We start from the raw sequence: 26,066 nt of genomic DNA, 5'->3' as shown, positions 1-26,066 counted from the left end.
ACTGAGCCACGCTGTTTCTCAAGTCAGGCTAAACTGAGGGTTACAAAAGTCAGTGGAGACGCTGGGGATCGAAGCTGGGACATCATACATGCAAAGCATGTGCTCCACCACTGAGCTACATTCATTCATTCATTCATTCAATCGTATTTATTGAGCGCTTACTGTGTGCAGAGCACTGTACTAAGCGCTTGGGAAGTACAAGTTGGCAACATATAGAGACGGTCCCTGCCCAACAGTGGACTCACAGTCTAGAAGGGGGACACAGAGAACAGAACAAAACATATTAACAAAATAAAATAAATAGAATAAATATGCACAAATAAAATAAATAAATAAACAAATTCGTGCAAACATATATACATATATACAGGTGCTGTGGGGAGGGGAAGGAGGTAAGGCAGAGTTGATGGGGATGGGGAGGAGGGGGAGAGGAAGGAGGGGGCTCAGTGTGGGAAGGCCTCCTTGAGGAGGTGAGCTCTCAGTAGGGCCTTGAAGGGAGGAAGAGAGCTAGCTTGGCGGATGGGCAGAGGGATTGGGGGCATTCCAGGCCAGGGGGAGGACGTGGGCCGGGATTCTATGGCGGGACAGGCGAGAATGAGGCACAGTCAGGAGATTAGTGGCAGAGGAGCGGAGGGTGCGGTGTGGGCTGTAGAAGGAGAGAAGGGAGGTGAGGTAGGAGGGAGCGAGATGATGGACAGCCTTGAAGCCCAGGGTGAGGAGTTTCTGCCTGATGTGCAGATTGATTGGTAGCCACTGGAGATTTTTGAGAAGGAGAGTAACATGCCCAGAGTGTTTCTGGACAAAGACAATCCGGGCAGCAGCATGAAGTATGGATTGAAGTGGGGAGTGACACGAGGATGGGAGATCAGAGAGAAGGCTGATGCAGTAGTCCAAACGGGATAGGATGAGAGCTTGAACAAGCAGGGTAGTGGTTTGGATGAAGAGGAAAGGGCGGATCTTGGCAATGTTGCGGAGGTGAGACCGGCAGGTTTTGGTGACGGCTTGGATGTGAGGGGTGAATGAGAGAGCGGAGTCGAGGATGACACCAAGGTTGCAGGCTTGTGAGACGGGAAGGATGGTAGTGACGTCAACAGTGATGGGAAAGTCAGGGAGAGGGCAGGGTTTGGGAGGGAAGACAAGGAGTTCAGTCTTGGACATGTTGAGTTTTAGGTGGCGGGCAGACATCCAGATGGAGATATCCTGAAGGCAGGAGGAGATGCGAGCCTGGAGGGAGGGGGAGAGAGCAGGGGCAGAGATGTAGATTTGGGTGTCATCAGCGTAGAGATGATAGTTGAAGCCGTGGGAGCGAATGAGGTCATCAAGGGAATGAGTGTAGATCGAGAACAGAAGGGGACCAAAAGCTGAACCTTGAAGAACCCCTACAGTAAGGGGATTGGAGGGGGAGGAGAAGCCTGCAAAAGAGACTGAGAATGAACGACCGGAGAGATAAGAGGAGAACCAGGAGAGGACGGAGTCTGTGAAGCCAAGGTCGGATAGCGTGTTGAGGAGAAGGGGGTGGTCCACGGTGTCGAAGGCAGCTGAGAGGTCGAGGAGGATTAGGATCGAGTAGGAGCCATTGGATTTGGCAAGCAGGAGGTCATTGGTGACCTTTGAGAGGGCAGTTTCCTGGAGTGTAGGGGACGGAAGCCAGACTGGAGGGGGTCGAGGAGAGAGTTGGCGTTAAGGAATTCGAGGCAGCGCGTGCATAGACGACTCGTTCAAGGAATTTGGAAAGGAATGGTAGGAGGGAGATAGGGCGGTAACTAGACGGTGAGGTGGCGTCGAGAGGTTTTTTTAGGATGGGAGAGACGTGGGCATGTTTGAAAGTGGAGAGGAAGGAACCAGTGGAGAGTGAGCGGTTGAAGATGGAAGTTAAGGAGGGGAGAAGGGACGGAGCGAGAGATTTCAGAAGATGAGAGGGAATGGGGTCAGAAGCACAGATGGCCGGAGTAGCGCTTGAGAGGAGGGAGGAGAGCTCCTCTGAGGATACTGCTGGGAAGGAGGGGAGAGAAGCGGAGAGAGTTGAGAGCCGGGGGGTTGGAGAAGGTGGGGGAGTGACTTTGGGGAGGTCAGACCTGATGGATTTTATTTTATTAATGAATTAGGAGGCCAGATCGTTGGGGGTGAGGGAAAGAGGAGGGGGAGGAGGGAGGGAACTGCATCTCCCTCTGTACTCTCCCAGGCACTTAGTACAGTGCTTTGCAAACAGTAAGCGCTCAATAAATGTGATTGACTGATTGACCTGGGAAAGGTGTGTTAGTGGGCTAGATCACCCGAGGACACTATTATGTCACCTTCAGCAGAGTTAAAATTATCACCTTCTTATCCCCTCCTATCATAAAGCTTTGTGGCACATTTAAATACAATACACTCAGTTCCCCCAGAAGCAGGTTTTCATGCATTGTTTGCTGGAACACATTGGTAAAATTATGGAGTGTTCTCTTCACACTCTAGTGCAGGGATTTGCAAGAGATCCACCCAAGTGTTTTAGGAGAACTAACTAGGTGTAAACAGAAGACTAATTTCCATTGGTAGGTGGCAAATGGGTAATATCTTCCATCATCAGTCCTAGGCTCTGGCTAATTATTGAGAGTTCAGGGTAAATGGAGGTGGAGGAGATGGGTAAACCTATAAAATAATTTCCTGTTTAGGGGAAGAATCGCCCCACTTTGCTGGATGTTTTGAGAGATGCAGATTTTCTCCAGATCTTCATCAGTTCATAGGAAACTGTTAAAACGGTGTTAGTTTACCAGCGGGCTTCTGGCCTTGTATTACCTATCTCTTGTCCTCAAACGGGGCTTTGGGTTTTCATTTATGTAGCTCATAAAGTGTGGCTTAGTGGACAGAGCATGGACCTGGGTTCTAATCCCGGCTCAGCCACATTCATTTCGTTTATTCAGTCGTATTTATTGAATGCTTACTGTTTGCAAAGCACTGTACTAAGCGCTTGGGAGAGTACAATACAACAACAAAAAAAATTATCTGCCCACAACGAACTCACAGTCTAGAGGGGGACCCAGACATTAATATACATAAATAAATGAATGAATAAAGAAATAAATTATATATGTGTTTGTGTGATGTGTTTGTCTCCCCCTTTTAGACTGTGAGCCCACTGTTGGGTAGGGACTGTCTCTATATGTTGCCAACTTGTACTTCCCAAGCGCTTAGTACAGTGCTCTGCACACAGTAAGCACTGAATAAATACGATTGATTGATTGATTGATGGGGATGGGAGAGAGGATGAGTGAAGGGAGCAAGTCAGAGCAACATAGAAGAGAGTGGAAGAAGAGGAGAGGAGGATTTAGTCGGCTAAACGTCTGCTGTAAAACATGCTTAGTCACACGTCTGCTGTGGGACATTGGTCAAGTCACTTAACTTTGTTCCTCACTTACCTCATCTGTAAAATGGGGATAAGAGTTTGAGCCCTATGTGGGACAGGGACCGTGTCCAACCTAATTAACTTAGAGAAACAGCGTGGCTCAGTGGAAAAAGCCTGGGCTTGGGAGTCAGCGGTCATGGGTTCTAATGCCCACTCCGCCAATTGTCAGCTGTGTGACTTTGGTCAAGTCACTTAACTTCTCTGTGCCTCAGTTACCTCATCTGTAAAATGGGGATTAAGATTGTGACCCCCGCCGTGGGACAACCTGATCACCTTGTAACCTCCCCAGCGCTTAGACCAGTGCTTTGCATACAGTAAGCACTTAATAAATGCCATCGTTATTATTATTATTACCTACCCCAGTGCTTAGAACAGAGCAGGGCACAAAGTAAGTGCTTAACAAGTACCATAATTATTAGTATTATGAACAACAGCAACACTGTTCCTAAGCAGAAGGGGCCTGGTTGCCTCCTGAGTACCATCCCCGATCAGATTTGGTGTGGAGAAAGGCCAGAGGCTGGAGTGTAAAAAGCCACGTTTTGGGAGACTGAGAGTGTGGCCACTGTTGAATGGCTGAGTCCAATCTGATTACCTTATAATAATAATAATAATAATAATAATAATAATAATAATAATAATGATAATGGCATTTATTAAGCGCTTACTATATGCAAAGCACTGTTCTAAGCGCTGGGGAGGTTACAAGGTTATCAGGTTGTCCCACGGGGGAGCTCATAGTCTTCATCCCTATTTTACAGATGAGGTAACTGAGGCCCAGAGAAGTCAAGTGACTTTCATTCATTCATTCAATCGTATTTATTGAGCGCTTACTGTGTGCAGAGCACTGTACTAAGCGCTTGGAAAGTACAAGTTGGCAACATATAGAGATGGTCCCTACCCAACAGTGGGCTATTTATTAAGCACCTACTATGTGCAAAGCACTGTTGTAAGCGCTGGGGAGGTTACAAGGTGACCAGGTTGTCCCGCGGGGGGCTCACAGTCTTAATCCCCATTTTACAGATGAGGGAACTGAGGCCCAGAGAAGTGAAGTGAAGTTAAGCGCTTAGTACAGTGCTCTGCACATAGTAAGCGCTCAATAAATACGATTGATGATGATGAAGTGACTTGCCCAAAGTCACACAGCTGACAATTGGCAGAGCGGGGATTTGAACCCATGACCTCTGACTCCAAAACTCGGGCTCTTTCCACTGAGACATGCTGCTTCTCAATTGCTCCAGAGCTTAGAATAGTTCCTGGCATACAGTAAGATCTTAAACATCACTTAAAAAAAAAAAAGATGGACTATGTAGGCTGCAGCCAGCACACATAGAACACATATTTAACTCAAGCATATTAACTGCCCCCTTTTCTTAGAGCTTTAATCTGGTATGTCAGAAATTGAAGCTGAGAAGTGGGAAAAGGCAATTTGGGACTCTGGTTTTGCTGCAAGGACTTCTACTCTCGGGAAGCAGCCCAGGTGGATAGAATACGGGCCCGGGAGTCAGAAGGACCTGGGTTCTAATCCAGTATCTGCCTCTTGTCTGCTGTGTGACCTTGGGCAAGTCACTTAATTTCTCTGTGTCTGTTACCTTATCTGTAAAATGGGGATTAAGATTGTGACCTCTATGTGGGGCAGGGACGGTGTCCAACCTGAGTAGCTAGTAATAATAATAATAATAATGATAGCATTTGTTAAGCACTTACTATGTGTATGGGACAATCTGATCACCTTGTAACCTCCCCAGCACTTAGAACAGTGCTTTGCACATAGTAAGCGCTTAACAAATACCATTATTATTATTATTATGTGCAAAGCATTGTTCTAAGCGCTGGAGAGGCTACAAGGTGATCAGGTTGTCCCACGTGGGGCTCACAGTCTAAATCCCCATTTTACAGATGAGGCAACTGAGGCACAGAGAAGTTAAGTGACTTGCCCAAAGTCACACAGCTGACAATTGGCGGAGCCAGGATTTGAACTCAGGACTTCTGACTCCCAAGACCATGCTCTTTCCATCGAGCCACGCTGCTTCTTCCAGTGCTTAGAACAGTGCTTGATGCATAGTAACCACTTAACAAATGCCATCATTATTATTAATCGGGTTGAGGGTTTTGAGATAAGGACCCCTCCAGGACTCCAACTCCTGATCTTGCCAAAGTTGCTGTCATTCTGGGAAAGAGAGTTGGGAATATCAGAAGGGATCGGTTCCCACTGCCTTAAGGTAGCTTGGAGCCCCAGACTTTCTGCCCCCTCCCCCCCCCCCGCCCCCCAAATTATTTAATTCAGTTGTATTTATTGAGAGCTTACTGTGGGCAAAGCACTCTACTAAGTGTTTGGGAGAGTACAGTACAACAAAAAACAGAAACATTCCCTGCCTACAATGAGCTCACAGTCTAGAGGACTGCCAAGTGGAAAGTGCTGGTTGCGGGCAAAGAATTGTGTCTGTTTATTGTTATATTGTACTCTCCCAAGCGCTTAGCACATTAAGCTTACTTAGCTTAGTACAGTACTTAGTAGCTTACAGTACAGTAGCTTAGTACTTAGCTTAGCACAGTAAGCGCTCAGTAAATATGACTGACTGGCTAATTGGATTAGTGAGGGGTACAGTTTGAGTGTTTGTAAGGGGAAAGAGAGAAAATCAGAGAAGTATAGGAAGAGATGGGGAAAAGAGGGATTACAAGAGAAGCAGAAAGGAGAAAATCAGGTGAGACTAAATGGTGATAAAACTAGGGAAAGAAAACTACAAGCCAGAGGATAATAAGGGGAAAACAACTTTTGAGACAACATGATTATCAGATAACGAGATACTGCAGGAACACAACTATTGCATGGGAGAGTATTTGGGACATTTGGTGTCATATAGGATTAAATCGCTCAGAATAATAATGATGATGGTATTTAAGTGCTTACTCTGTGCCAAGCACTGTTCTAAGCACTTGAGTAATAATAATAATAATAGTAATGATAATAATGGCATTTATTAAGCGCTTACTATGTGTAAAGCACTGTTCTAAGCACTGGGGTAGATACAAGGTGATCAGGTTGTCCCATGAGGGACTCACAGTCTTCATCCCCATTTTCCAGATGAGGTCACTGAGGCCCAGAGAAATGAAGTGACTTGCCCAAAGTCACACAGCTGACAGTTGGTGGAGCTGGGATTTGAACCCATGACCTCTGACTCCAAAGCCCGGGCTCTTTCCACTGAACTACGCTGCTTGTACATACAAGGTTATCAGGTTGTCCCATGTGGGGCTCACTGTCTTAATCAAAACCTGCCGGTCTCAGCTCCGCAACATTGCCAAGATCCGCCCTTTCCTCTCCATCCAAACCGCTACCCTGCTAATTCAAACTCTCATCCTATCCCGTCTGGACTACTGCACTAGCCTTCTCTCTGATCTCCCATCCTCGTGTCTCTCTCCACTTCAATCCATACTTCATGCTGCTGCCCGGATTATCTTTGTCCAGAAACACTCTGGACATATTACTCCCCTCCTCAAAAACCTCCAATGGCTACCGATCAATCTGCGCATCAGGCAGAAACTCCTCACCCTGGGCTTCAAGGCTGTCCATCACCTCGCCCCCTCCTACCTCCCCTCCCTTCTCTCCTTCTCCAGCCCAGCCCGCACCCTCCACTCCTCCGCCGCTAATCTCCTCACCATACCTCGTTCTCACCTGTCCCGCCATCGGCCCCCGGCCCACGTCCTCCCCCGGGCCTGGAATGCCCTCCCTCTGCCCCTCCGCCAAGCTAGCTCTCTTCCTCCCTTCAAGGCCCTGCTGAGAGCTCACCTCCTCCAGGAGGCCTTCCCAGACTGAGCCCCTTCTTTCCTCTCCCCCTCGTCCCCCTCTCCATCCCCCCGTCTTACCTCCTTCCCTTCCCCACAGCACCTGTATATATGTATATATGGTTGTACATATTTATTACTCTATTTATTTTACTTGTACATTTCTATCCTACTTATTTTATTTTGTTGGTATGTTTGGTTCTGTTCTCTGTCTCCCCCTTTTAGACTGTGAGCCCACTGTTGGGTAGGGACTGTCTCTATGTGATGCCAATTTGTACTTCCCAAGCGCTTAGTACAGTGCTCTGCACATAGTAAGCGCTCAATAAATACGATTGATTGATTGATTGATTGATTAATCCCCATTTTACGGATGAAGTAAATGGGGCACAGAGAACTGAAGTGATTTGCCCAAAGTCACACAACTGACAAGTGGCAGAGCCAGAAGGGCATTACTACAGGTTTACACTTGCAAACCATACACTCCAACTCTGGTTTTTTGGTCTTCTAGACTGTGAGCCCATTGTTGGGTAGGGACTGTTTCTATATGTTGCCGATTTGTACTACAGCCCAGCCCGCACCCTCCGCTCGTCTGCTGCTAATCTCCTCACTGTGCCTTGTTCTCGCCTGTCCTGCCGTCGACCCCCGGCCCAGGTCATCCCCCAGGCCTGGAATGCCCTCCCTCTGTCCATCCGCCAAGCGAGCTCTCTTCCTCCCTTCAAGGCCCTACTGAGAGCTCACCTCCTCCAGGAGGCCTTCCCACACTGAGCCCCCTCCTTCCTCTCCCCCTCGTCCCCCTCCCCATCCCCCCATCTTACCACCTTCCCTTCCCCACAGCACCTGTATATATGTATATATGTTTGTACATATTTATTACTCTATTTATTTTACTTGTACATATCTATTCTATTTATTTTATTTTGTTAATATGTTTGGTTTTGTTCTCTGTCTCCCCCTTCTAGACTGGGAGCCCACTGTTGGGTAGGGACTGTCTCTATATGTTGCCAACTTGTACTTCCCAAGCACTTAGTACAGTGCTTTGCACACAGTAAGCGCTCAATAAATACAATTGATTGATTGATTAGTACAGTGCTCTGCACACAGTAAGCGCTCAATAAATATGATTGAATGAATAAATGAATGGTATCTGTACTTAATATTGGTGTATTAATTATTATTATCCGACAGATAATTGCTCTCCCCCACTTAAAAGCCTTATAGAAGGCATGTCTCCTCCAAGAAATCTTCCCTAAGTCCTCCTCCCCTCTTCTCCCATTCCCTTCTGCGCACCTCTTACTTGCTGCTACATTCATCCTCCCTCCCATCCCCACAGCATATATGTAAATGTCTGTGATTTATTTCTATAGTTATCTATTTATTGATATTAATGTCTGTCTCCCCCTGTAGACTGTGAGCTTGGTGTGGGCATGAATGTGTCTTTATATTGTCTTTTTTAAGACTTATATATATTGTTATATTGTACACCCAGGCACTTAGTCCAGCGCTTGGCACACAGTAAGCACTCAATAAATGCGATCGAATGAATGAGTGAATGAAGTGTGTTGTTTTAGTTACCATGCATGATACCTTTGACCTGAAATCACTCCCAGTCACACACTGCCACCCTTCCAGTGACCACTCTTCCCTCAGGAGAGTCAGACTTAGAGATGCTGGCTTAGACCCCAGATTTAAACTCTCCAGGTATAATTTTTTTTAAATTTTACCCTTTCTCCATGCTGTTTTCTAGCTGCCACTTCCAAGGATGTCCTTTTCTAGGTGAGTGGGTCCAGAAATAGTATCCATGTAGCACTTACTATATTCAGAGCACTTTACTAAGTCAAACATTTATTGAGAGCTTACGTTGTGCAGAACACTGTACTAAATGCCTGGGAAACTACAATACAACTACAGTACAACAATAAACAGACACATTCCCTGCCCACAATGAGTTTGCAGTCTAGAGAGTTGACCAAGAGCTAGGGAGAGGACTATATAGTTTAAGGAGATCATCATCATCATCAATCATATTTATTGAGCGCTTACTGTGTGCAGAGCACTGTACTAAGTGCTTGGGAAGTACAAGTTGGCAACACATAGAGACAGTCCCTACCCAACAGTGGGCTCACAGTCTAACAGGGGGAGACAGAGAACAAAACCAAACATATTAACAAAATAAAATAAATAGAATAGATATGTACAAGTAAAATAAATAAATAAATAGAGTAATAAATATGTACAAACATATATACATATAAACAGGTGCTGTGGGGAAGGGAAGGAAGTAAGATGGGGGGACGGAGAGGGGGACAAGGGGGAGAGGAAGGAAGGGGCTCAGTCTGGGAAGGCCTCCTGGAGGAGGTGATTTCTACCTTCAAGGAGTTTACGTTCTGGGATATCTACTTTCCCAGGAAATATCTGAGCGTTGAAGCTTTAAGTCTTTCCCTCTTGGTAGTAAAACTCAGAGGACCATGCGAATGATCCTCCCCACCTTCAAAGTCTTATTGAAGGTACATCTCCATGAGGGCTTCCTGAAGACCCACTTTCCATATTCTCCCACTTCCTTCTGCACCATCCTGACTTGCTCCCTTTATTCCTCTCCCCAACTCCCAGCCCCACAGAATTTACGAACATATCTGTCATTTATATTAATGTCTGTCTCGCCCTCTAGACTGTAAGCTTATTGTAGGAAGGGAATGTGTCTGCTATATTATTGTTTTGTACTCTGCCAAGTGCTTAGTATAGCGCCCTGGGCACTGTAAGCACTCAATAAATATGATTGATTGATTGGTAAAGTTACAGTGCTGCTACAAGCACATTTTTCATGAACGATTCTGGCACTGTGAGTGTTTCTGGGGTGGGAGGACCAATCACCCAAGGAATTAATCTCAGTCATAAAATGTGTTTGTCACATTTTTTAAGACATATATCCAATTGAATTCACAATTTTAATAATGTGCAACGATTAAACAGTTAATTGTGAAATTAAACTTCTTCAAATGATTCTTTAAATAGTTGTAAACTCAATTTGTTACAAATCAGTTTGAGGATAAAAACCTCTCAGTTCAAAGATCAAAATTGCCCTTCATATTACTTTTAGAGCTTTCATTCAATTATATGAATATTGGGTTTTACAGCCGACAAATTTATCATTTGTTTATCTTAATTGTGCTCAGTTTCATGGAATTAAGAGCACATAGCTCTATTGTTGGAGATTTGGGGATTAATACATTTTACGTAAATATGGAAAGCAGATGAGTGCATGAAAATACCTGAAGATGGGAGAGGCTGAGATGTTTAGTGAGTGGTTTGCTACAAGGTATTTTATACAGATGTTCGAAGTTGGACAAGTTAACAATAATAATGACAGATTGTGTGAAGCACTATTCCCGGGTAGATACAAATTCATCAAATTAGACACAGTCTCTCTCTCTCATGGTGGGCTCACAATCTCAAGTAGGAGGGAAAACAGGTATTCATTCATTCATTTAATACCCATTTTAGAAATGAGGAAAATGAGACAAAGAAAAGTTCATTCATTCATTCAACTGTATTTATTGAGCGCTTACTGTGTTCAGAGCACTGTACTAAGCGCTTGGGAAGTACAAGTTGGCAACGTATAGAGATGGTCCCTACCGAACAGTGGGCTCACAGTCTAGAAGGGGGAGACAGAGAACAAAACAAAACATATTAACAAAATAAAATAAATAGAATATGTACAAGTAAAATAGAGTCATAAATACGTAAAAACATATATACATATATACAGGTGCTGTGGGGAAGGGAAGGAGGTAAGGTGGGGGGATGGAGAGGGGGAGGAGGGGGAGAGGAAGGAAGGGGCTCAGTCTGGGAAGGCCTCCTGGAGGAGGTGAGCTCTCAGTAGGGCCTTGAAGGGAAGAAGAGAGCTAGCTTGGCAGATGTGGGGCAGGAGGGCATTCCAGGCCAGCGGGAGGACGTGGGCCGGGGGTCAATGGCGGGACAGGCAAGAATGAGGCACGGTGAGGAGATTAACGGGGACAGAGGAGCGGAGGGTGCGGGCTGGGCTGTAGAAGGAGAGAAGGGAGGTGAGGTAGGAGGGGGCGAGGTGATGGACAGCCTTGAAGCCCAGGGTGAGGAGTTTCTGCCTGATGCGTAAATGACTTGCTCAAGGTCACACAGTAGCAAGTGTAATTTGGGATTAGAACCTAGGTCCTTTAACTTCCAGGCCTGTGTTCTTTCCACTTAGGCCATGCTGCCTCTCAAAATTATGTTCTTTACTAGACTAGAGAAAAAACACTACCTCAATCAGAACAGAAAGATTCAGAATAAAACTACAACTCCTCATGTAGTTAATGTTGCATTGTTATGTTTTGAATTACTGAAACAAAAATTAAACAATAGTAACAAAATAGCCCATACAATAATGAAAGGGTTTTGGAATGGGAGAAATGTAGCCTGTGACACAGTCTCATGATACAGCCCCATTTCCAGAGATCCTAACACTGCTGTATCTTGAACAGTGTGGCCTAATGGAAAGAGCATGGACTTGGAAGTCAGAACAACCTGTATATATGTATATATGTTTGTACATATTTATTACTCTATTTATTTATTTATCTTACTTGTACATATCTATTCTATTTATTTTATTTTGTTAGTATGTTTGGTTTTGTTCTCTGTCTCCCCGTTTTAGACTGTGAGCCCACTGTTGGGTAGGGACTGTCTCTGTTTCCAACTTGTACTTCCCAAGCGCTTAGTACAGTGCTCTGCACACAGTAAGCACTCAATAAATATGATTGATTGATTGATTATTCAAGCTCTGACACTTGCCTGCCATGTGACCTTGAGCGAGTCACTTCACTTCTCGGTGCCTCTGTTTCTCCCTGACTGTGGGAGTCTCTCAAGGCTCAGTTCTTGGTCCCCATCTATTCTCCATCTACAACCATTGCCTTGGAGAACTCATTCACCCATTCATTCATTCAATCGTATTTATTGAGCACTTACTGTGTGCAGAGCACTGTACTAAGCGCTTTCTATTGATTTTATTTTAATATGTTTTGTTTTGTTCTCTGTCTCCCCTTTCTATTCTGTGAGCCCACTGTTGGGTAGGGACCGTCTCTATATGTTGCCAGCTTGTACTTCCCAAGCGCTTAGTACAGTGTACTTACTGAAGTTAAGTACAGTGTGCAGCTTAGTACTGCACACAGTAAGCGCTCAATAAATACGATTGAATGAGTGAATGAACATGGCTTCAGCTACCTCCTCTATGTGGATGATTCCCAATTGGAAATCTCCAGCCCTGCTTTTTCCCACTCTGCAGCCTCATATTTCTTCTTGCTGTCACGACATCTCTACTTGTATGTCCCATCTCAAACCTAACATGTCCAAAGTAGAACTCTGTATCTTCCCATCAAAACCCTGTCCTCCCCGCACTTTTCCCATGATTGTAGGCCCAGTAACAATGCCCCGCCTATCTCACAAGACCGTAAACTTGACGTTATCCTCAACTCATCTTTGTCGTTCAACCTAAATATTCAAACTGCACTAAATTGTGTCTGTTCAACCTTCATAATATTACTAAAATCTGCCCTTTCCTCTCCATCCAAATTGCTACCAAGCTAATGTGATGGGATAACCTGATCACCTTGTATTCCCCCAGTGCTTAGAATAGTGCTTTGCACATAGTAAGTGCTTAACAAATACCATCATTATTATTGTTATTATAATAACAATATTATATTATATAAAACCTTGTATTATATTATTATAATATAATATTTTATAATAATAATAACGATGGTATTTATTAAGTGCTTACTATGTGCCAGACACTGTACTAAGCGCTGGGTGGATACAAGCAAATTGGATTGGACACAGTTCCTGTCCCATGGAAGTCTCACAGTCTTATTTCCCATTTTGACAGATGAGGTAACTGAGGCCCAGAGAAGTGAAGTGACTTGCCTAAGGTCACACAACAGACGAGTGGCAGAACGAGGATTAGAACCCATGACTTTCTGACTCCAAGGCCTGTGCTCTATCCACTCTGCCAAGCTGCTTCCCTCTTATCCTGTCCTTGATTACTCTATCATCCTCCTTGCTGATCTCCCTGCCTCCCGCCTCTTCCCACTCCAGTCCACATTTAACTCTGCTGCCCAAATCATTTTTATATAAAAAAACATTCAATCTGTGTTTTCCCACTCCTCAAGAACCTCCATTGGTTGCCCAACTACCTCCACATCCGTCAGAAACTCCTTGCCATCAACTTTAAAGCAGTCAATCACTTCACTCCTCTAATGTCAGCCTACTCAAGGTACTTCTATCTCATTTATCTTGCCTCCAACTTCTCTCCCACGTATTGCTTCCAGTCTGGAATGCCTTCCCTCTTCATCTCTAACAGACACATAAATACAATTGAATGAATATCCAATGGACAATTGGACAATGGACAAATGGACAAGCTGCTTTCAAAGCTTTACTGAAGGCATATTTTCTCCAAGAGGCCTTCCCACACTTACCCCTCATTTCCTCTTCTCCCACTCTCTTTTGGATTTATTCCCTTTATTCATGCCTCCCTCAGCTGCACAGCACTTAGGTACAGATCTGTAATTTATTTATTTATGTTAATGTCTGTCTCTCCCTCTAGACAGTAAGCTCGTTGTGGGCAGGGAACATGTCTATTAACTCTGTTATACTGTACTCCCCCGATGCTTAATGCAATGCACTGTGCAGTAAGTGCTCAATAAATACTGTTGATTGAAAGATTGGTTTCCTCATCTGTGAAATGCCGATTCAATATTTTTTTTAATGACATCTATTAAGGGCTTACTATGTGCAAAGCACTATTCTAAGCGCTGGAGAGGTTACAGGGTGATCAGGTTGTCCCATGGGGGGCTCATAGTCTTAATCCCCATTTTACAGATGAGGTAACAGGCCCAGAGAAGTGAAGTGACTTGCCCAAAGTCACACAGCTGACAATTGGCAGAGCGGGGATTTGAACCCATGACCTCTCACTCCAAAGCCCGTGCTCTTTCCACTGAGCCACGCTGCTTCTCTAGTCAGAGGAACAGGGACTTTGTTCAATATAAGCGCTCAATAAATACAATAGAATGAATGAATGAATTAGTTCACTCCTTGGCATATAGTAAATGCTTAACAAATACTATCATTATATTTTCAATTGTTACGTCTGTATTGAATTGATAGGTTTATTTTACAAATTAACTGATTGAGCACAAGTTTGAGATGCTAAAACCATTCACCTCCTTTATAATATCAAGAATAACGGAAGAAAGGGTAATAGCAGCAAATAACCCCTAAGATTAATACTTACAGAGCAAACTAGCCTCTCACAAACTAGATCAAAGGCCACATCTGGTTTTGCAGAAAAGATCAGAAAGCAGGATGGCTTAGTGGATGTTTGGGTGTCAGAGGTCTGGCTTCTAATCCTCTTTCTGCCACTTAACTGTAGGGTCTTGGGCAAGTCATTTAACATCTCTGTGCCTTAGTTACCTCATTTGTAAAATGGGGATTGAGACGGTGAACCCCAAGTTGTGTCCAACTTGATTAGCTTTTATCAGTGCTTAGAACAGCACGGTCTTGAATGTACAGAAGTAAAGTCCTTCTTTTTTCTGCCTTCAAAACTTTGTATCCTATGTGTTTAAAAAACATTGGCAATGTTTATTCAATTGTATTTCATTCATTTTATATTGTATTTGTATTTCATTCAGTATATTATCAATCAATTATATTGAGTGCTTACCATATGCAGAATATTGTACTAAGCACTTGGGTCAATACAGTGTAACCCTTGTGAAAGATATCAGTTCATTTCTTGACAACTCTAGTTAGATTTCCCAGGTTCTTCTTTAGGATCACTAAAATGGGGAAAAGTGTGCTGTCTAAACTATCGGTAAATTGGTTCACTCATTTGTGCCTTAGAGATCAGAGGAGTAGCGTGGCTCAGTGGAAAGGGCCCGGGCTTTGGAGTCCGAGGTCATGGGTTCAAATCCCAGTTCTGCCAACTGTCAGCTGTGTGACTTTGGGCAAGTCAATTAACTTCTCTGGGCCTCAGTTCCCTCATCTGTAAAATGGGGATTAAAAACTGTGAGCCCCCCATGGGACAACCTGATCACCTTATAACCTCCCCAGCGCTTAGAACAGTGCTTTGCACATAGTAAGCACTTAATAAATAAAATTTTTATTATTATTATTGACCAGGATTTAGGCTTAGGGTTGCCACCCATTGGTAAATTTACAAACAATCCATAAAAAAAAAATGCACTAAAAGTGTTGTGGTCCAAAAGTCAGTAAAAATGTTTTGACGTCAGTTAATAGGGGTGGTGGACACCCAGGGGTAGCAGCAGGATGAATCTCTGGAAAGATTTCCTCCCTCACTGTTGTCTCTCCCTCTGCCTCCTCATTTGAAGCAGTGGGTGCCTGGATGTGGAATTGATCGTCAATGCGGCCAGCTGCTCCCTATCAACTATTGCCAGTCCCTTCCTCATCCCTCGCATCCCACACACCTGCCACAGCCAGTAACATCTGCTCTCCCCTGCTTTTGTTCCTTCATTTAAAAAGTTTATTCAGTCTTGTCGATTTTTGTTTGAATAAAATTTTCTCATTAGTTGGCAACCGTGCTCAAACTTTCTCTGGTCCCTACAGAAGAATCCTTTTATCATCATAATTGTCAGTGCTATTTATTAAGTGCTTACCATATAATAATAACAACATTAATGGTATTTTGTTAAGCGCTTACTATGTGCCAATCACTGTTCTGAGCTCTGGAGTAGATAAAAAGTGATTAGGTTGTCCCACATGGGGCTCACAATCTTAAACGCCATTTTACAGATGAGGGAACTGAGGCACAGAGAAGTGAAATGACTTGCCCAAAGTCACAGCTGACAATTGGCAGAGCCGGGATTTGAACCCATGACCTCTGACTCCAAAGCCCGGGCTCTTTCCACACATGTGGAGCACTTCTCCCCTTTCTGTGTCACCCTGGCTTGCTCCTTTTATTCATCCTTCCCCCCCAGCCCCACAGCTTGTATATACACACCTGCACATTATATTGATATCTGTCTCCCTCTCTAGACTGTAAGCTCATTGTGGGTAGGGAATGTGTCTGTTAGATTGCTATATTGTACTATCCTAAGTGCTTAGTGCAGTGCTCTGCGCATAGTAAGCTCTCCGTAAATAAGATTGACTTACTGACTGATTAAAAAATGCTTTGGAGAGGACAGTACAACAGATTTGGCAGACATTTCCTGCCCACAGTGAGCTTGTAGTCTAGAAGGAGAGACAGACATTAATAGAAATATTTTATAATATATGAGTTAACAGTTCTAGGGCAAAAAGTGACCCTCAGTGTGAATGAGCTACACTATTTATCTGAAGTTGTAAGGTTGGCCACTCTATCATCCAATTTACATTAACACTTTCATTTTTAATGTCTCCTCCGTGGTCTGTTTGGAGTTAAACAGATGTTGGAAGAATTAGGGAACAGCCTTCCCATAACATGAATCTGTGCTGGTAGAACATGGTCCATGGTTGGCACAATTAGTTTGTGCCCTGCACATAATAAGCACTCAATAAGTATCACTGATTGATTTAGGAAGAAACCATTGTGTGCACGTATGTGGTTTGGTTAAGTTTTGAAGCTGCTGCATTTCCCAGATTCTGCCTCAGGTTCAGTGCTCTGAACCAGCAGTAATTTGTGTTCCTTTGTGTTTTTAGGGCTGTTCAATATTTAATAAAATAGCAATGACTAACTAGGGTGTCGGTGCCAGAGGTGGGCAAAACAATAATGTGGGAATTTGTCAAAAAAAATGTCATGGGGCTATTTTTGAGCTCTCTGCCTTTTAGCACATTAATTCCCCCTGAAAAAAAGTTAGTTTAACATGATTGTCCCATGATCAATCGATTGTATTTAGTGAGCGCTTATTATCATCATCATCATCAATCGTATCTGTTGAGCGCTTACTGTGTGCAGAGCACTGTACTAAGCGCTTGGGAAGTACAAGTTGGCAACATATAGAGACAGTCCCTACCCAACAGTGGGCTCACAGTCAGTCAATTGTATTTATTGAGCACTTACTGTGTGCAGAGCACTGAACTAATTACTTGGGAGAGTACAATATCACAATAAACAGAAACATTCCCCACCCACAAGGAGCTTACAGTTTAGAAGAGGAGACAGACGATCTAAATAAATAAATTAAAGTTGTGCGCATAAGTGCTGTGGGACTGGGAGGGGAGTGGTGAATAAAGGGAGCAAGACAGGAGAGAGTGGTAGAAGAGGAAAGGAGAGCCTAGTCAGGGAAGGTCTCTTGGAGGAAATGTGTCTTCAATAAGCCTTTGAAGCTGGGGGAGAGTAATTGTTTTTTGGTTATGAGGAGGGAGAGTATTCTAGGCCAGATGCAGGATGTGGGCGAGGGGTTGGTGGCGAGATAGATCAATCAATCAATCGTATTTATTGAGTGCTTACTATGTGCAGAGCACTGTACTAAGCGCTTGGGAAGTACAAATTGGCAACATATAGAGACAGTCCCTACCCAACAGTGGGCTCACAGTCTAAAAGAGGGAGACAGAGAACAAAACCAAACATACTAACAAAATAAAATAAATGGAATAGATATGTACAAGTAAAATAAATAAATAAATAGAGTAATAAATATGTACAAATATATATCCATATATACAGGTGCTGTGGGGAAGGGAAGGAGGTAAGATGGGGGGGATGGAGAGGGAGACGAGGGGGAGAGGAAGGAAGGGGCTCAGTCTGGGAAGGCCTCCAGGAGGAGGTGAGCTCTCAGCAGGGCCTTGAAGGGAGGAAGGGAGCTAGCTTGGCGGATGGGCAGAGGGAGGGCATTCCAGGCCCGGGGGATGACGTGGGCCGGGGGTCGATGGCGGGACAGGCGAGAACGAGGCCTAACGGTGAGGAGATCAGCGGCAGAGGAGCGGAGGGTGCGGGCTGGGCTGGAGAAGGAGAGAAGGGAGGTGAGGTAGGAGGGGGCGAGGGGATGGATGGACAGCCTTGAAGCCCAGGGTGAGGAGTTTCTGCCTGATGCGCAGATTGATTGGTAGCCACTGGAGATTTTTGAGGTTTTTGATAGATGAGACTGAGGGGCAGTGAGAAAGTGAGCCTTAGAGGAGCGAAGTGTGTGGGCTGGGGAGTACCGTGTAACAGTATTGGAAGCACATCCTCTGCCCACTGTGAACTTACAGTCTAGAGAGGGAAGTACAACACAGCAACTGTTGTTAAGGGAGAACTCCCTGTATGAGCCAGAACTACTTGAGCTCCCTTCCTCATGTTATCAGTCCAGTGCCTTCATTTTGAGTATTTCTCTTGCATAAGTCAATTCAAACTGTGTGATTTCCATTGACTTCACTGTAATTCAATTTATAAAACATTTATCTTCTAGGTATGATGTGGATTCAAAGAGCCCCAATTTATCCAAACATGTAAGTTCATTCATTTATTCTTTCAAAAGTGTAAACTGAGCACCTATCATGTGCAGACCACCATCCTAACAATTTAAGAGAGAACAAGCCCAGTATTGACACTGTCACTGTCCTTGAGGAGATTACAGTCTAATGGGGAGATAGGCAGATACAGATAGTAAACATACAATGAAAGCAGGGGGAAAAGTTGATTTAAACAATCTTGATTAATATTTCTCTGAAGATATTCCTCTGCATGAAAGGACAAAGCTTGCTGGTAGCTGTTGTTGAAGTTCCTTTCCCCATGATGTTCAGTCTCCTGTTCATCCTCACCTTCCATTTTATAACAATAATAATAATAATGGTATTAAGTACTTACTATATGCCAAGCACTGTTCTAAGCACTGGGGTAGATACAAGGTAATCAGGTTGTCCCACGTTGTCCCTTATCATTTTCCAGTTGAGGTAACTGAGACACAGAGAATAATAATAATAATAATGATGATGGTATTTGTTAAGCACTTACTATGTGTCAGACTCTGTTCTCAGCACTGGGGGAGATACAAGGTTGTCCCACATGGGGCTCGTAGTCTTTAATCCCCATTTTCCAGATGAGGTAACTGAGGCACAGAGAAGTTAAGTAACTTGCCCAAAGTCACACAGTTGACAAGTGGCGGAGCCGGGATTAGAACCCACAACCTCTGACTCCTAAACCCGTGCTCTTTCCACTGAGCCACGCTGCTTCTAGTGACAGGCCCAAAGTCACACAGCTGACAAGTGGCGGAGCCGGAATTGGAACCCACAACCTCTGACTCCCAAACCTTTCCACTAAGCCACGCCCCAAATCAGTACCTTCTAATGTGGAGGGGGACAGATTCCGTGTGTGGCAGGAAGGTATTCTGAGGATAGGAGAAAGGGGGATTTGAAGGGGAGAGATCATGGAAGAGGAGGAGACCATACAGCCACCACTCCTTTTGTACCAGCATGTGGCAGAACTCTCTCCTTTAATTACTCTACACATTGTCTTCCCCTGATTTCCTGAGAAACAGCGGGCTCAGTAGAAAGAGCACGGGCTTTGGAGTCAGAGGTCATGGGTTCAAATCCCGGCTCTGCCAACTGGCAGCTCTGTGACTTTGGGCAAGTCATTTAACGTCTCCGGGCCTCAGTTACCTCATCACCCCTTCCTTCCTCTCCCCCTTGTCCCCCTCTCCATCTCCCCCATCTTTCCTCCTTCCCTTCCCCACAGCACCTGTATATATGTATATATGTTTGTACATATTTATTACTCTATTTATTTATTTATTTATGTATTTATCTTACTTGTACATATCTATTCTATTTATTTTATTTTGTTAGTATGTTTGGTTTTGTTCTCTTTCTCCCCCTTCTAGACTGTGAGCCCATTGTTGGGTAGGGACTGTCTCTATGTGTTGCCGACTTGTACTTCCCAAGCGCTTAGTCCAGTGCTCTGCACACAGTAAGCGCTCAATAAATACGATTGATTGATTGACTGATCTGTAAAATGGGGATTAAAACTGTGAGCCCCCATGGGACAACCTGATCACCTTGTAACCTCCCCAGTGCTTAGAACAGTGCTTTGCATATAGTAAGAACATAACAAATGACATTATTATTATTATTATTATTATTGTTATTATTATGACCTAGTCGATAGATCAATCAGGGCTTGGAGTCAGAAGGACCTGGGTTGTAAACCCTGCTCCACCACTTGTCTGCTGTGTGACCTTGGCCAAGTCACTGCTCTTCTCTGATCCTCAGTTATCTCATCTGTAAAATGTGGATGAAGCCTGTGAGCCCCCTGTGGAACATGGACTGTGCCCAACGTGAAGCAGCGTGGCTTAGTGGAAATAACCCGGGGCTTGGGAGTCAGAGGATGTGGGTTCTAATCCCGATTCTGCCACTTTGTGGGTTCTAATCCCAATTCTGCCACTTGTCTGCTGTGTGACCTTGGGCAAGCCACCTAACTTCTCTGTGCCTCAGTTAGCTCATCTGCAAAATGGGGATTAAGGCTGTGAGCCCCACATGGGACAACCTGATTACCTTGTATCTACCCCAGCGCTTAGAACGGGGCTTGGCACAAAGTAAGTGCTTAACGAATACCATCATCATTATTATTATTTTTATTATTACTTACCCCAGCACTTAGTACATAGTACATAGTAAGTGCTTAACAAATCCCATTAAAGAAAAAAAAATCTTGCCCCTGTGATACTGAAGGGGTGGGAACCATATCACTGCTCCTTTTTTTCATTCCTTCTGGAGGAAATGCAAGGAGTTTAAAGTCTTAATTATGACAGGTCATTCCTCTTCCCCCTTCCTCAGGCTGGCATATTAAATTTTGGGGATTTCCCATCATGAAAAATGAAGAACCTTCATCCAGCCATAAGAACCGATGGATCAAGAACCTAAGCAAAGGGTTGTAGTGCAAGTAGTTTTCATTCATTCATTCAATTGCATTAATTGAGCGCTTACTGTGTGCAGAGCACTGTACTAAGTGCTTGGGAGAGTGCAATACAACAATGAGGAGTCACATTCCCTGCTCACAACGAGCTTACAGTCTAGAGGGGATGTACCCTACCCGGGCAACAGAATATAGCTAGTGAGTGAGTGGGCAGAGGTGCAGCCGGAACTGCAAGAGCATGTCAGAAACTTCTGCACAAAACTGCAACACAGAGCTGAAGCTCTGCCTCAACAGACTTGCAGAGTTGTCTTTTTCCTTGATGATGATGATGATTGTGAGACCGTAATCAATCAATCAATCAATCAATCATATTTATTGAGCACTTACTATGTGCAGAGCACTGTACTAAGCGCTTGGGAAGCACAAGTTGGCAACGTATAGAGACGGTCCCTACCCAACAGTGGGCTCACAGTCTAGAAGGGGGAGACAGAGAACAAAACAAAGCATATTAATAGAATAAAATAAATAGAATAGATATGTACAAGTAAAATAAATAAATAGAGTAATACATATGTACAAACATATATACAGGTGCTGCGGGGAAGGGAAGGAGGTAAGGTGGGAGGGATGGAGAGGGGGAGGAGAGGGAGAGGAAGGTGGGGGCTTAGTCTGGGAAGGCCTCCTGGAGGAGGTGAGCTCTCAGTAGGGCCTTGAAGGGAGGAAGAGAGCTTGCTTGGCGGATGGGCAGAGGGAGGGCATTCCAGGCCTGGGGGAGGACGTGGGCCGGGGGTCGATCACGGGACAGGTGAGAACGAGGTACGGTGAGGAGGTTAGCGGTGGCAGAGGAGCGGAGGGTGCGGGCTGGGCTGGAGAAGGAGAGAAGGGAGGGGAGGTAGGAGGGGGCGAGGGGATGGACAGCCTTGAGACCGAGGGTGAGGAGTTTTTGCCTGATGCGTAGGTTGATTGGTAGCCACTGGAGATTTTTGAGGTGGGGAGTAACATGCCCAGAGCGTTTCTGGACAAAGACAATCCGGGCAGCAGCGTGAAGTATGGATTGAAGTGGGGAGAGACAGGAGGATGGGAGATCGGAGAGGAGGCTGATACAGTAATCCAGATGGGATAGGATGAGAGCTTGAACGAACAGGGTAACGGTTTGGATGGAGAGGAAAGGGTGGATCTTGGCAATGTTGCGGAGCCGAGACCGGCAGGTTTTGGTGACGGCTTGGATGTGAGGGGTGAACGAGAGAGCGGCTTCGAGGATGACACCAAGGTTGCGGGCTTGAGAGACGGGAAGGATGGTAGTGCCGTCAACAGTGATGGGAAAGTCAGGGAGAGGGCAGGGTTTGGGAGGGAAGACAAGGAGTTCAGTCTTGGACATGTTGAGTTTTAGGTGGCGGGCAGACATCCAGATGGAGGCAGACACCCAGTGTCATCCTCGACTCTGCTCTCTCGTTCACCCTTCATATCCAATCCGTCACCAAATCCTGCCGGTCTCACCTCCGCAACATCGCCAAGATCCGCCCTTTCCTCTCTGTCCAAAATGCTACCCTGCTGCTTCAATCTCTCATCCTATCCCCACTGGATTACTGCATCAGCCTCCTCTCTGATCTCCCATCCTTCTGTCTCTCCCCACTTCAGTCTATACTTCACGCTGCTGCCCAGATCATCTTTGTGCAGAAACACTCTGAGCATGTTACTCCCCTCCTCAAAAATCTCCAGTGGCTATCAGTCAACCTACGCATCAGGCAAAAACTCCTCACTCTTGACTTCAAGGCTGTCCATCACCTCGCCGCCTCCTACCTCACCTCCCTTCTTTCCTTCTCCAGCCTAGCCCACACCCTCCTCTACTCTGCCACTAACCTCCTCACCGTGCCTCGCTCTCGCCTGTCCCGCCGTCGACCCCCAGCCCACATCCTCCCCCTGGCCTGGAATGCCCTCCCTCCACACATCAGCCAAGCTAGCTCTCTTCCTCCCTTCAAAGCCCTACTGAGAGCTCACCTTTTCCAGGAGGCCTTCTCAGACTGAGCCCCCTCCTTCCTCTCCCCCTCATCCCCCTCCGTGTCCTCCCCACCTGACCTCCTTCCCCTCCCCACAGCACCTGTATACATGTTTGTACATATTTATTACTCTATTTTACTTGTATATATTTACTATTCCATTTATTTTATTTTGTTAATATGTTTTGTTTTGTTTTCTGTCTCCCGCTTCTAGACTGTGAGCCCGCTGTTGGGTAGGGACCGTCTCTATATGTTGCCAACTTGGACTTCCCAAGCGCTTAGTACAGTGCTCTGCACACAGTAAGCATTCAATAAATACGATTGAATGAATGAAAGTAGCAGAGTGGGGATTAGAACTCATGGCCTTGTGACTCCCGGGCCTGTGGTCTGTCCACTGGGCCATGCTGTATGTGACGTCTTGGCAAATAAATAAATAAATAAATAATAATGACATTTATTAAACACTTACTATTTGCAAAACACTGTTCTAAGCGCTGGGGGGATACAAGGTGATCAGGTTGTCCCACGTGGGGCTCACAGTCTTAATCCCCATTTTACAGATGAGGTAACTGAGGCCCAGAGAATTGAAGTGACTTGCCCAAAGTCACACAGCTGACAAGTGGCGGAGCTGGGATTTGAACCCATGACCTCTGGCTCCAAAGCCCGTGTCCTTTCCACTGAGCCACGCTGCTTCTCTCGTGAGAATGGTAGAGAGAATGGGTGCAGTCGGAGGATGTAGAACAGACTGTCGTGGTGACAGTCACAGCAGCCTATACTGCTAATAATAAGGATAATAATTGTGGTATTTGTTAAGCGCTTACTATATGCCTAGCACTGTTCTAGGCACTGGGGTAGATACAAGGAAATCAGGTTGAACACAGTCCCACATGGGGCTCACAGTCTTGATCCCTATTTTACAGATGAGTTAACTGAGGCATAGAGAAGTTAAGTGATCGCCCAAGGTCACACAGCAGACATGTGGCTGTTCCGGGATTAGAACCCACATCCTCTGACTCCCAAGCCCAGGGTCTTTCCCTTTAGGGCACACTGCTGTGTTCACACCCATTTAGGAAGCTATTGTTGAGTTTGATGCTCAAGGTTCAGGGTGGCCTCTTTTGCTTTTCTTCCTCCACCAAAAACAAACAGAAACATGAAATAGAGCAATAGAAGCAGCAACAAAATACAGTTGTCTGCACAGCTTGACACACCAGAACTTGAAAATAACAGAAGCCGTCAGAGCAGAGCATATGCAGGCAAGGCTAGCTGTTTTAGGGAGCAGTAAACGATCAGGCTTCTATCTCTGAGTGATTTTGGAAGGCCTTATACCAGCTTTGTCAGAAAAAAATGTGCCCGTTACCTACTTTTCCTTTTTTGTGGTATTTGTCAAGGGCTTAATGCATGCCAGACACTGTACTAAGCACTGGGATAGCTACAAGATCGTCAGGTCCCGGATGGGGCTCACAGTCTTATCCCCATTTTCCAGATGAGGTAACTGAGGCACAGAGAAATGAAGTGACTGGCCCAAGGTAACACAGCAGACATGTGGCGGGGCTGGGGTCAGAACCCAGGCCCTCCGACTGCTCCTCTGAGGAAAGATCTCTGTATTACAAGACGAATCTGAATTCTAATGCCATGACCCATCTTTCAGTACTCTAATCAATTTCACCCTGTATTAAGATATAAATTCACTCATTCATTCATTCAATCATATTTATTGAGCGCTTACTGTGTGCAGAGCACTGTACTAAGCGCTTGGGAAGTACAAGTCGGCAACTACCCAACAACGGGTTCACAGTCTAGAAGGGGGAGACAGACAACAAAACATGTAGGCAGGTGTCAAAATCGTCAGAACAAATACAATTATGGCTATATGCACATCAATCTATACTAGTCCATATGCAATGTGATAATATTATTGGCAGTTAATTCTCGTCATTCAGTGCCCCAATCCATCAGAAGGGGATACAATCTACAAGTGTGCCACTTGTGAATAATGAAAGCCTAGGGAGGAAAAAAGTTCCAAACCCATTAAAAAAGTTGAAATTCAGGAGTAGAGGGAACATGGCTTTCAAGATGCCTACTCTTTTGTGTCACAGCCTTGGAAGGGCTCGTTAATAAATTTTTGGTTAACCATGCTAGCTGCCCTCCTTTGGTCTGGATGCAATTTGTATACTATTGTTGAGTGAGCTTCTCATTTCCAAAGTACAAAATTGTGGCATTTGAAAGAGGTTCAATAAAGCAGGTGTCAGGTGCAGTAGTTAGAGAATGGGAAAGAAAAAAATAAATGTATATGGAGTCCAACTTGGAAGTTGACACTCTATTCCATGATAGGAGGAACCCCACTTTCCCGATGAGTTAATTTATTTGTATATTTAACTTCATATTTTATTTTATTTTATTTTATTTTATTTAATATTTTATTTTATATTATTTTATTTAATATTATAATAGATATAATATTATCTATTATATATATGTAATGTAATGTAGCCTTTTCTTTTCCTGTGTTCATTCATTCATTCATTAATCATATTTATTGAGCACTTACTGTGTGCAGAGCATTGTACAAAGTGCTTAGGAAGTACAGTGTGGCTCAGTGGAAAGAGCATGGGCTTTGGAGTCAGAGGTTATGGGTTCAAATCTCACTCTGCCAATTGTCAGCTGTGTGACTTTGGGCAAGTCACTTAACTTCTCTTTAGAGAAGCAGTGTCAGTGGAAAGAGCCCGGGCTTTGGAGTCAGAGGTCATGTTTTCAAATCCCGGCTCCATCAATTGTCAGCTGTGTGACTTTGGGCAAGTCACTTAACTTCTCTGTGCCTCAGTTACCTCATCTGTAAAATGGGGATTCAGACCGTGAGCCCCATTTGGGACAACCTCATCACCTTGTTAACCTCCCCAGCGCTTAGAACGGTGCTTTGCACATAGTAAGCACTTAATAAATGCCATTATTATAATTATTATTATTATTCCCTCTGCCTCACTTACCTCATCTATAAAATGGGGATTAAGACTGTAAGCCACCCGTGGGAAAACCTGATCGCCTGGAAACCTCCCCAGTGCTTAGAACAGTGCTT

The 26,066-nt window shown here is 44.6% G+C and overlaps 1 protein-coding gene across 1 annotated transcript in view; it reads left to right on the top strand.

Annotated features, from left to right (window-relative positions):
* CPNE8 (copine 8) overlaps positions 1-26,066 on the top strand; it is a 371,034-nt gene that overhangs the window by 100,326 nt on the left and 244,642 nt on the right. Inside the window, exon 6 of the mRNA XM_038765237.1 lies at positions 18,556-18,595. Within this exon, the coding sequence (XP_038621165.1) occupies positions 18,556-18,595 (40 nt within the window). The remainder of the gene's footprint in view (positions 1-18,555; positions 18,596-26,066) is intronic.

Source organism: Tachyglossus aculeatus, chromosome 2, assembly GCF_015852505.1.
Source record: "Tachyglossus aculeatus isolate mTacAcu1 chromosome 2, mTacAcu1.pri, whole genome shotgun sequence".
NCBI lineage: Eukaryota > Metazoa > Chordata > Mammalia > Monotremata > Tachyglossidae > Tachyglossus > Tachyglossus aculeatus.
This window is presented reverse-complemented; position numbering and strand designations above follow the sequence as displayed.